This window comes from Eptatretus burgeri, chromosome 7, assembly GCF_056783735.1.
Source record: "Eptatretus burgeri isolate ZD-2024b chromosome 7, Ebu_testis_v1, whole genome shotgun sequence".
NCBI classification, from domain to species: Eukaryota; Metazoa; Chordata; class Myxini; order Myxiniformes; family Myxinidae; genus Eptatretus; species Eptatretus burgeri.
Window position 1 is genome coordinate 92,469,105 of NC_140967.1, and position 12,693 is coordinate 92,481,797.

The 12,693-nt window shown below is 43.0% G+C and overlaps 1 protein-coding gene across 11 annotated transcripts in view; it reads left to right on the plus strand.

Annotated features, from left to right (window-relative positions):
- Window positions 1-12,693, plus strand: part of ZFAT (zinc finger and AT-hook domain containing) — a 115,666-nt gene that overhangs the window by 47,563 nt on the left and 55,410 nt on the right. For all 11 annotated transcript variants that reach the window (XR_015060377.1, XM_085889605.1, XM_085889612.1 and 8 more), the window contains 2 exons: window positions 2,244-2,328; window positions 10,336-10,485. Coding sequence is in view for 10 of the 11 variants with exons in the window: in XM_085889605.1 (XP_085745731.1) it covers window positions 2,244-2,328; window positions 10,336-10,485 (235 nt within the window). In the remaining variant the exon portion in view is untranslated. The remainder of the gene's footprint in view (window positions 1-2,243; window positions 2,329-10,335; window positions 10,486-12,693) is intronic.

Below are 12,693 nucleotides of genomic sequence, written 5' to 3' on the forward strand. Positions count from 1 at the left end.
CGTACGTCCATACGTCAACAATTTTTCTTTCCGATCTTGATGAAACTTAGTATGTGGGTAGAGGTCGATGAGTGTTGCACAACGATATAACTTTTGTCCGGGTTCAAGGTCAGGGTAAAGGTCACGAGGTCACGTAAGTTATAAAAATCGCCATTTTCCAAACCTATCTTGTCTGCCATTCTACAAGATATTCGGCAACTGTTTATTGATTATGATAGTAAAAAATATTATCTTGTATCTAACCGGACAGATTTTTGAATTTCCTTCCCGTTTGATGGTCACGTGATCTGGAAGATGGCCAAAAACGCCGATGCGATTCGCAAAGAAGGAAGGAAGAAATGAAATATAAATATATGAAATGAAGAAATGAAATATAAATATATGAAATATAAATATATGAAATATAAATATATGAAATATATGAAATGAAGAAATGAAATATAAATATAAAACACATTTTTAGCCTTTTATATTTATACATTTTCTGCCGAAGGTGTAAACATTTCAAAACCCGAAATGTAAACGTCGGCATTTATTTTCAAAATATAATTTTGTGCACGTGCCCCAAAATGCCGAGTCATCTTTAACCAAACTGCGCAGTTCGAGCTGCGCAGTAGAACTGCGCAGTAGTCTTTGGGCATAACTGAACATTGAGAACTTGTGGTATTATAGAGATAACCGTCACCCCCACACGGGGGTAATCTTTTAGTTTTATCTTAGCTCTCCTCCTTTTCGTCTTCTTTTCTCTCCCTCCTTTCTCCTTTTTCTCTCTCCTTTATATAAGTGTTATTAGGCCTGGTGTGGCTTTACAGTTAAGGTTGCTGGCTTAAGATCCTAGGGTCTTGAGTTTAAGCCCCTGTTACACCAATGAATTAACACCAGGTAGGGTTGACTCAGCCTGTCATCCTTCTGAGGTCAGCCAAATGAGTACCAGCGTGCTGGTAACGGGCATTGTATCAGCAGCATAGTTGCGCCCCCAGTCAAAGATGCTACAATCAACCTTGTGCTGCACACGAAGTTGGAGGATAAGTATTATTACTTTAATTATTGTTTTTTTTTATTTTCGATATTTTTATTTTATTTTATTCACTATTTTGTTGTTATTGCAGTTATTATTTCTATATAGTTTTGCTTGTATTTGTATCACTTTTTCAAAGTTACTTTAGTTTATTTATCTAATCTTCTGTCATTTATTGTTTTTTTTTCCCAATTATTTTTTACTTTTCTTCCAGTCTTAGTCACTGACTTTTAATCCTGAACCCTGACCCTCCCTGTCAAAATCAATCCTTCACATGCCCATGTGTACCCTGATCCCTGACCCACCCACCTATGACTCACTCCCACCCTTTATCAACCCTCACCCCTATCCTTTCTCTCTCCTCTGCTCTGATGAATGGTTAATGCCCTCAACGCCAGCTTCTCCTTGTTTCCCACAGCGGATGCATATCTCAATCAACGTTCTGTTGAATTCCTCAATTTTCTTTTGACAACCCTTTCTCCTAATGTGTATCTTTCTGTTCTCGAAGAAATGTTAACACCCATACTTTCAGCTAGTTCATTCGCAAGATCTCTACTGTGTCGTCGTCTATCACATAGAGAACATACCCTAAGGTACTTGATATCACTTTCAGAGAGTTTGGGCTTCCTTCCTCTGCAGTACCAGTTTCGCATATCCCCCTCAGAATCTTGCAATACAGCTCCTGATGAAACCTGAGGTTGTTTTGCAATCTTCTGCATGTAGTAGCCTTCATTAGCTAAGACTTTGATTTACATATGCTTGCCATGTGATGTTTCTTTTTTCCAAACTGGATTGAGTAGGGTATGGAAATGAGACATTGGATAGAGCCACATGATTATGATCCTCTTGGTTGTTGAACTTTATTGACCAAGCACAATCTACATATTACTTCTACAAGGTTGGCAGAATGTTTGACCTTTCACCCTTTCTTCCCCTACACTCTGAAACCTCATCTGCTCACTTTCACTTTTTTGTTTTAATCAATGCCTTCTTTCTTGTTACTTTGTATGCTCTCAATTTTAAATCCTCCCCCTCAGCATTCCTACCTTTACTTTCACCCCCTAGTCTTTCCCCTTTTCCACCCTTTTCCTTCCTTTTTAATTTCCTTATAGATTCTTGCTGCCTTCACCCACGACTTCAGCTTTGCTTATATTCCATGTTGTCTGCTCCATACCAGACATAAAGTAAGCAGGCTTTTTTTTCTTTTCTTTTTTTGAATTTGCAGGACAAAACGTATTCTTGCCCAGGTTGTGAGAAAAACTTCATAGATGATCGCCGCTTCAAGACCCATGTCCTTAAATGGCACCCAGGTAAATAAAGGCTTTACTATGTTGTATGTGTCTTGTGTTGGATAAGTTGATTCCTCCTCAATATAAATACAATCAATCAGTCTGATGCATTTTCCGTAAGGACTCCTACGTCTGATAATTTATAACATTCTGAGGACTGGACACAAGTGTCCAAAGCCGTATTAGCGAAGATGCTTTGGGTTTGAGTCCTGGGTTGTCAGGTTTTTTCCACACCAGCCACATGTGGGAATTTTCTGTTTATTCAATTTTATATTTGGAGCTTGATCAAAGTCTCAGCCACAGGTGGGGATAATTGATTATGTGAGATCTGATTGGTTGTTCCTTTCAATGAAACAGCAGGGAAGGTGGAGGGTGGGAGTTGAGGACGTGTGTGTGTGTGTGTGTGTGTGTGTGTGTGTGTGTGTGTGTGTGTGTGTGTGTGTGTGTGTGTGTGTGTGTGTGTGTGTGTGTGTGTGTGTGTGTGTGTGTGTGTGTGAGAGAGAGAGAGATCCTGTGAAAATGGGCAGATAAATAAAGTATACCCGTGATCCGATGTAACGAAAACCCACTTCATATGGGAAATGCAGTCCAATCAAAATGGCCAATCATCAAAAAAAAATCACAATCATCACGAGAGTCAACTGACCTCACCCATCTTAATTTGTTCCACGAAGAGGCAGATACTAGAATGATATTGCATGGTCTAAACAACATTTGTATTTCCATGTATTTCCCCAATTTCTCATGGTATCCAAGGCCATCTCCACTCATGGCTCGCAGACTTCCTCTCCTGTCGCAGTCAACGTGTGGTCCCTAAATGGAGTTCTTTCATCCCCTCTTCCTGTCCAGGCTGGAGTTCCTCAAGGTTGCGTTCTGGGCCCTGTTATTTTTCTGGCTTTCATCAATGATCTCTCCGACTCTCTGGAAAATCCTCTTTATCTCTTTGCGGAAGACTCCACCCTCTGCCGTACCATCTGTCATCCCTCAGACCAGCAAGCAGCAGCTTCTTCGCTCACTGCAGATCTGGATAAAATCACAAACTGGTCCAACACGTGGAACATGTCTTTCAATGCAGACAAATCTCACACTCTCACTATGTCTCTTCGAAAGGACCATTTAGAAAACCCCCCCATCCACTTTCTCAACAATCCTCTGGAAGAAGTCTTTTTCTTTCAAGCTTCTGGGTCTCACTATCTGCCATGACCTTTCCTGGGAAAGTCACATTTCCAACCTCGCCTCCAAAGCCAGTCGCCGACTGGGAATCCTCCGTCGTGCTAAGTCCTTCCTCGGCCCTCTTGAGCTCCTGACCACTTACAAAGCTTTTGTCCGTAGCCTGATGGAGTACTGCTCTCCCCTCTGGGCTGGTGCTCCTGCCTCCCACCTTTCTCGACTTCACGCTGTCAAAACCAGGGCATTTTGGATCATCGGCATCTCCCGCAATGAAGCTGTGTGCCTCTCACTCAAGCACCGCAAGTTGGTCGGTGGTCTTTCTGTCTTCTACCGTCTCCTCTCCAGCCTTTCTCCCCCTGCTCTCTCTGCGATTTGTCCCCACCACATTTCCACAGGGCGCTCAAGGTCCGCCAACAACCCCCTTCTGGTAAAACTACCAAAATCATGAATCACTGCTCATCTTCACTCTTTCATTCCTCTTTTTTCCCGCCTTTTGAATAAACTCCCTCACTCTATTCTTTCCCATTCTTCCCTCCAGGCTTTCAAAACAGCTGTTCACCACCACCTCTTATCATCCCCCATCCAAATCCTCGATCTTTTCTACCCCCGATAATCCACCCAAGCCCACTTCCTTCAAATTCCCTGCTTTCCTTCCTGAAAGTCCCTGTAATGTCCATCTTCTCTTCCCCATGTTCCCCGTCACATCGCTCTCCCTTCCACAGATCTCCTCATGTGTCTGTTCCCCTCTGTTTTGTCCCTCCCACTCCCGCCCCTCTTGTCTCATGCCCCCTTGCTGTGCGTTGTGTGTTCGCTCTCATACGAGCCTCGACAAGGTATACAAAAAAAAAAAATCATTTGCCAGACTGTTGTGTTTGCAAGAGATACGGATATTCTCCACTTGTTGATCACGCACTCTCATTATATCAGTTGTAAAGATTTATGGTTGATGTCTGGAACAGCAAAGAAATGTAACTATATCAACATCAGAACCTTCACGATCAGCTTCATCCCGAGTCTGTACCATGCACTGACAGGGTGTGACAGCACATCATATTTCTTTGGATGGCCGAAATAGTCTTTTTGGAAATTTTTCCAACACATCTGTAGCCAACTGGCTTAGGGTAAGGTAAACTTAGATGAGAAACTGGCTGCTGCGCAGAAACTTGGCTGCTGCATATACAACTTTGAACTAGTTGATTCGACTGACATGGTTCGCTGTTTGATGTTCTTCAAAACAAGCAAGCCAGAAACGATGCTTCCATCGAGCAATGCACTACGCTTCCATATCATGCAATCCCATCACCAAGCACTAATTTGGAAGCAAGCTGATTGTCCTGATCCCAAAATAGTACAACTTGAACATATGGGGTGGGATCGATATGAAATGTTCTGAGGCCTACATCCCTTGATCTGGACCTGACACCGAAAGTGTGCAGAGACATTATTTCCTGTTCTTGTAGCACAGGCTGCAGGACACTCTGCTGCTCCCGCAAGAAAGCAAAAATTCATTGCACCAGAGCTTGTGTTTGCAGAGATAACACGTCAGACAATGAATGTGCAAATGTTGACTTAGTTGCATAATGACTATTTGTACTTCTGAATGTATAATTTCTTTGCATGTATTTCCCCAATTTGCATTTGGATAAATTTGTTTGATATGCTCTTATATTTGGTTCAAACCGAGGATTATTGTTATGTCATATAAGTATTAGAAAATTGATGAATCGGTCATATTCAAAATGTTACTGGCAGTCCACTGATTGGAAAATTTCATGATATTTGCCCCTGCTGTTTGCTTTCATATAATGTATTGTGTTGAAAATCAGTGTTTTCCAACGACACTACGTTTATGTGACAATAACAACAAATATACCTTTGTTATACCTTGAATACACAATGTCTGCATCACATAAACACCAAAATAATGCCTTTTCGGTGGCCACCTTGTTTTTTTTTCGAGATCAGATCCAAGATGGCTGACTGGAGGCCATTTTGTTATTTAAATGTGTCCGCAACCATTTCTCAGACATGAATGGTCCGATTTTGTTCAAACTTGGCACAAGCACGGTACTCGATGGCATACATTTGCACCTAACTTTATTTTGCGATCTGATCAAAGATGGCTGACTGGTAGACTGGCAGCCATTTTAATTGTAAATAAATTTCGGCGAGCCCTTCAACTCTGTACAACAAAATTATTAAAACAATGGGGGCTATGACATGTCTTTGTCTCTTTTTTTTTTTCTCCTTGTTTTAAATTCCTCTTGTGTACTCGATTTGTTGACTTGGAACAATCCTGTGACGTTTCAAGTTTCCATTGTGGTGTTTATCTGAGGAGGGACAGAATTATGTGGAAAGAAAATTATTTTAATCCCAACAAGAGCAAGATTTAACAATGCAGAACTTCACTGGGGTGAAAACACTTACAGTAGTTCTGATGATGAATGAACGGTTTATATTAAAGTCGACCTTGATGCGTAATCACGAGCGATCGGGAAAAAATGTGAATCGCATAAAAAAATTTTTTCACATAAAACAATGTTTTTACCGGGGGGGGGGTGGGGGGATATATACAAATGACCGTTTTTACAGCCATTTTTCCCTGCTGTGCAGGGGTTTGGCTTTTTCTTGAGGCAATGTTTTTTTATGGCCAGATGCCCTTCCTGACGCTAACCCTGGTCGCCTCTTATGACACACAGGGATATGGTACACCTATTTTAACCGGGGCATACACCGGGACCAGTACACTGGCACTCATTTCGCCGACCTCGGAAGGATGACAGGCTGAGTCAACCCCCTGGTGTTAATTCAGCAGCCAACGGGGCTTGAACTCAGGACACTGAGATCCCAAGCCACCATCCTAACCACTAAGCCAACACCAGGCTTGGGGGGATATATACAGTCGGTAATATATACAGGGGAATATATACATACATACAGTCGTCCCCCGTTTATCGCGGGGGTTACGTTCCAACCCCCCCCCCCCGGGATCAATGAAAATCCGCGGTGAATGGATGCCTCCCCAAAAAATGCCTTTTTTATAGGTTAAGCCCTAAAATACCCCCCACACACTCTTTAAACACATTTTACACTCAATTAAACACATAAAGAAAACATTTGCAAGCATAAAAATGTACAGAAAATAATAATAATGGAATAAAAAACAGTGAAAACACATTTTAAACTCAGTATGGTAAACTCAGTAACGTTGGAAAAACATTGTGATGGGCAGTTGTTGGCGATGTTTCTTCATGGTGGTGAGGAGGGTTTTGTAGGTTTCCATTGTGCCATCAATAGCGTTCTTGAATTGCAACGCCCGAACCAGAGAGGGATCCCATGCTTCAGCCATCCCCTGCAGTTCTTTGGCCGTTCTCGCGATTGTTGCTAAGCGTTCAAGTGATCGGCCTTCGTCGTCGTCATCCTCCTGCGATGGATCAGATTGTTCCTCCTCCTCCTCGCTTGCAGACTTCGTAAGCTCAGCCAAATCCTCGTCCGTTAATGGGTCAGAGTGGGTTTTGATGAGGTCATTCACTTTGTCGTGTGTCATGTCGTCGAATCCTTCTCCTCCTAGAATCTTCGCCAGCTTGACCGCCTAATCGACTGCCGAATGGTGAATCTCATCTGGAGAAAAGGCCTTGTATTCGTGGACGCATTCTGGCCACAGCTTCTTCCAACAGGCATTTAAGGTTTCTTTTTTCATTTGTTGTAGAGACTTCTGAATTATTTGGAGACGCGTTGCTATCGTGAAATCACGCCAATACGCCCTCAGAGAAAAATTGTCGTTGGAATCCATGGCCTTGACGAGGTGCTGCAGGGCGTTGCGAATGTAAGGCGCCTTGAAGGCGCGGATGACGCCTTGATCCATAGGTTGGATGAGGGATGTTGTGTTTGCCGGGAGGAACTCGATCTGCACTCCCTCATAGGATAAATCCAGTGGGTGGCCTCCAGCGTTGTCCATCAGCAGCAGCACCTTAAACTCCATTCCGAGGTCGCTGAGGTACATTTTGGCTTGAGGGATGAAGCACTGGTGGAACCAATCGGACGTAAGGAGTTTCGTAATCCAGGTCTTGGGGTTGTGCATCCAGTGGACTGGCAGCAGGTTTTTATTTTTGTTTTTCATGGCCCTGGGGTTCGCAGACTTGTAAATTAGCCCTGTCTTCAACATGAACCCAGCAGCATTGCCACACATTATCAGGGTTAATCGGTCCTTCTGAGCTTTGAATCCAGGGGCTCGGGCTTCCTCCTTCATGATAAACGTTCTGGATGGCATTTTTTTCCAGAACAAGCCAGTCTCGTCCATGTTGAAAACTTGTTCTGGCTTATACCCCTTCTCCTTGATGATCGCCTTGAATGTCTCCGGGTACTTCTCGGCGGCTTCTTTGTCTGCAGATGCGGCTTCTCCAATCTCCATGCAGCGATACGCTCTTCAGTTTGAATCTTTTGAAATCGGTCAAACCAGCCCTTGCTGGCTTGAAATTCAATGGGGTCTGCTGCTGGATCTGGTGCTGTCGATGGTCCTGGTTGGGGGTCGTCGGGGTCATCCTCGTCATCGTCATCGTCTCCTTCGGTACCTGCTACTCCAGCGAATTGCCGATAGAGTTTTCTGGCCTTCTCCCTGATGGTGTTTGTGTCCAATGGGATGTTTTTCTTCCTGCAATCGGTGATCCAAAGGGCAAATGCCTATTCCATCCTGACGATGTTCTTGTTGCGTGCAGTTGCCACCCTTTTTGCGCTTTGGCAGTAGTTGACTGCTACGGTAATCCTGATGTTGGCTTCGTCCTTCTTGATGTAGCGTATGGTCGATTCATTCAAACCGTAGTGGCGTCCAACCGCGGCAAACCTTTTCCTTCCCGAAGCATATCCAGCACCTTAACCTTCTCCTGGAGCGTCAGGACCTTCCTCTGGCGCTTCGCTTCCTTGCCAGAAGCCTGAGAAGGTGCAGGGTGTTTGAGCGGCATCGTAGGGCTTGGAGAAAAAAACGTAGAAAATATTCGAAGTTCACAAGCGAAACACTCAAGACAGTGACACGCGATGAACTGAAGGATGCTGGCAGGTGCTGCTTGCTTCTGCCCGAGAGTGCGCCTCGTGGGCAGCAGCCAATCAGCGCCAAGGAGAAATGAATAGCGCGTTCTATGTTTTGTCTCGTGCGTTGCGTGACTGGTCGAACGCCACGCGTTATAATTTATATATTATTACCGCGATATACCGGGGGAATCCGCAGAAAAAATTAGTTAGGTTCCAAGGGAAAACCCGCGATGAACCGGGGGCGCGATCGGTGAACCGCAATATAGCGAGGGACGACTGTATATAAAACACGATTTTGGTTAAAAAAAATTTTTATTTATTTATTTATTTGTTTATTTTTTATTTTTGACAGATTTTGATTTGGCAGCAACATAGTTTTTACTTTTCCGGATACAAAATGGCCTCATCATCCACCAGGAACAAGTGGCTCAAGGACAGGAACAAGTGGCTCAAGGACTTCAATGTCAAGGAAGAGGACCCGTTCAAGTTCATGCCCAACGGAAGGAATGTCTTTTGTAACAGAACAGATCCAATAGAAGCAGCGTCGATTCAGAAGGCGCAGGAAATTAATCTCTGGCAATTTGACTTTTCTGCCTTTTCATTTAAAAAAAAATTGAAGTGGCTGGTTTGCCTCTGGTCGAAGCCTTCACCTTATTGACCTGACAAAGTCCAAGATCGAAAGCATCCTTGGTGAAAAGTTTGTGGCGGTTTTGAAAAGAAACCCAGATGTTGAAGTACGACGATCTGCTAATGCAATTTTGCAAGAAGATGGGGACAGAAACATCCTTCCTGAGGGGATGGAGCCAGCAGACGTCACCAACCAATGTGGACGTGGAGAGGAGTTTCTCAGTCTTCAAAAATGTGTCGGCTGATCGAAGGCAGCGTTTGACAAAAGAAAATCTGACTAAAATCATGGTCCCAAATTGTTTCTACAATTGTTCAGTTTGAGTAACCGAGTCATCTGTCTATATTATATAATATACTAGTAGTAATGCCCGGCGTTGCTCGGGCTAGCAATAAAGCCTGGCGTTGCCTGGGCTTTCTTGCAAATTTCCTGAATAGCTGTTAGGGTTAGCGGTTAGGGTTAGCTGTTAGGGTTAGGGTTGCAATTAGGGTTAGCTGTTAGGGTTAGTGTTAGGGTAGCTAACCCTAACCCTAACCCGAACACTAACCCAAACCCTAACCCTAACAGCTTGGCGTAGCGGAGGTAAACGGAGGTCAGGTTCTATTACCATGATGTTTTTTTTTGTTGCAACCCTCTTGTATCTATATTAATATTACATTATATCTTTTGTAAATATTATAGATTGTATGTTTCTCTCTATTCCTTGACTCTCTACTGTTTTCGTGTTAAAATGCACTAGTCTCCAAAATCACATATCTTGGGTTTTTCATCACATATTTGGCTGGCAAAGAACACATCTAAAAATACCTAAACTGACCGAAATTATCACATTTTCCCCCAATCTCTCGTAATCACACATTCACACACTCACTGACACTCGCGTCCATTACCATAGGCTCTCCATTCCTTTCAAAATTGTACGAGGTTAACAATTTGATTCTAGCTTACTGGAACCCGAATTACTATCATTCTTTAGATATCTGTTAACAGTCTGCTGAATACACAATGCTCATGTGAATGCACATCAGACCTCATGATTCATTACCAGAATACCTTTTTTTCAGGATGATTGCTTTTATTCTTAATTTGTCTTTCAGGTCGTGTACTATTTGCACATAACTCTTTTTTTTCAGGTCATGCACAACTTGTACATAATTTCCATTCAAGTTAGTGTTGGCTGTAGTGACCTGGTCTCTGTGTTTGGTCAGATGTTCCAACCAGTGTCCTGTCTGAATGTCTGGGGAAGCGGGTGCAAGTGAAAGGGGGAATTGGAAAGCGGGCATCACACTGCCCAATCTGCCAAAAGCTCTTTCGCAAAGGTGGAGTGGACCTGCAACGGCACATCTGGGCTCATCAAGGTAAATTTATTGTACATGTTGCATGACGTGTTTATTATTATTTTTTTTCTCCATGGTAACAATTTCAGGTTCACATAATTTAACGGGTGAACGGACGAGAGACTAATGCCCCCTACAGGAATGGGGGAGGCAGCGTCATGGGTTTTCAGTCCTTTTACCCTAATTATACATTTTCTCGCAGATGATGTCTGAAAATGATGCTTTAGACTCGGCGGGGGGTTGAGGGAGTTGAGGGAGGGGGAGAGGCTGAGTGTTATTATTATTGTTGATATTATCATCAACATTAATATCAAAAATTACTCCCGATTTACGAACTTTCAATTTAAGAACTACTTTTCAGGCACGCATGTTGTTTGTAAATTGAGATACCACTGTGTTATTTATAAACATTCGATTAGTACAACAAAATTTAAATTGCATTTCAATAAAAAAGACATTATCAAAGCTTTTTGACTTGCACTCCTCAGGATAAAACCACAAGCAGATGAAGAGGAAGCACCAAACTCTCACTTATAAAGTTACAATGTAATGTCCTCAACATTGATTGATTGAGAGAGAGAGAGAACGGCATTACCTGATTGGTGGAACTGCAGAGCATCATGAATAATGAGTAGGTGGAAATGAATCACCAAGAACCAACGGAAACATAATGCCAATTAGCTGAGGGCTAGTTGGGAGGTGATGTGGGGGGGGGTGGTTTTCATGATGACTTAATGTTGACTGTGGAACAGTGGTCACACAGTCAAGCCATCATAGTCAAAATAGATATAAAGTTCAGAGAAATTATTTCTGTCTCCAAAGAATTTTTGTTTATTTGAGACAAAGGTACAATTTCTTCCAACTCTCAAATGTGCATCACGTCATAAGATTGAAAGGAAAGCTATGAACTGCCGTCTTGTCTAATGCGTTCCTGAGGCCATGTATTCATAACAGGGTGGTTCCAGTTTGTATCGGAAAAAGGATCCAGAATTCTTGTCTCAGTTGTAGTTGGACAGTCGAACGTCGGTTTATGGAGGATGAAATGAACAGGACAAACCACAGACTGGTCGTTCTCCGCCGTGCTCTTTGTCATGCATGGAACATCGATCGCATGTGGGTTCCTGTCTGTTTGACTTGCTTCGCGTTTGTCATTACATTGCTTCCATTGACGAACGAGTTGAGCAAGGCGCGTACAGTAAGCATTCACATGCGATCGACCATCTGAAACAAAAATGGTTTGGTTCCTTGATTAGTAATCCTTCCAAACATGTGCTCAATTTGTCAGATAATAAACTATCTGTGACCAAAGAATTTGTCTTGGCTCATGGTTTCACATTCAGTATACCGAATTGTAACATCAAGCGAGAGGAGGTGTTTGCAGAGTTCGAGCTTCTGTACGCTCAGATGGTCCAGCACGTACCAGTATCCAATGAGGCAAATGAAGCACTTCAGGTCAGACTAGCCGATCTTGCTCACACTTACTGTGCGATTCCAAACGATTTGTCTGATTTCCATATGCAACGTAATTGCCTGGGCACTATACGTGACCTCAAATCCAATCCTGAAATTCAGATTTGCAGACGAGATAAAGGCTCTAGCATGGTTATTCTGAATAAGAGTGACTATGTTGAGAAAATGGCTGCGATTTTGAACAATGTGTCTAAGTTCCAACATCCGGGATATACAACTGAACGTGACCACACATCTTGGTTGGAGAAACAAATGGCGAAAAGATTATTGCAACTCTGCAAATGAGGAGACCTCTCCAAGGAGGTTTACGACACAATTAGACCTGTCGGATCGCAAAGACCTAGGATGTATGATCTGCCAAAGACTCTGAAAGAGTGTGTTCCTCTACTGCCGATCCTTTCAATGACTGGTTCTACACAGCATGAACTTGCCAGCTGGTTATGTGAACTATTGCAGCCAGCACTGGGCAGTGTCTCAGAATATGTAATTGCGGATTCCTTCACCTTCGCCGATGTCATAAGGTCCATCACACACCTAAATGAGGATTCCACAATGTGCTCATATGATACATCCAGTCTACTCGTGAATATTCCACTGACAGAAGTGATTGAAATTTGCACACAACTTCTGTATCAATGTGACGTGACACGTCCACCGATCTCTGGGTCTGTCTTCGTTGAATTTTTTCAAAATGGCAACCCGTTCTGTCGAGTTCAGTTTCAATGATTGAATGTGTACTCTGATCGATGGTGAAGCGAT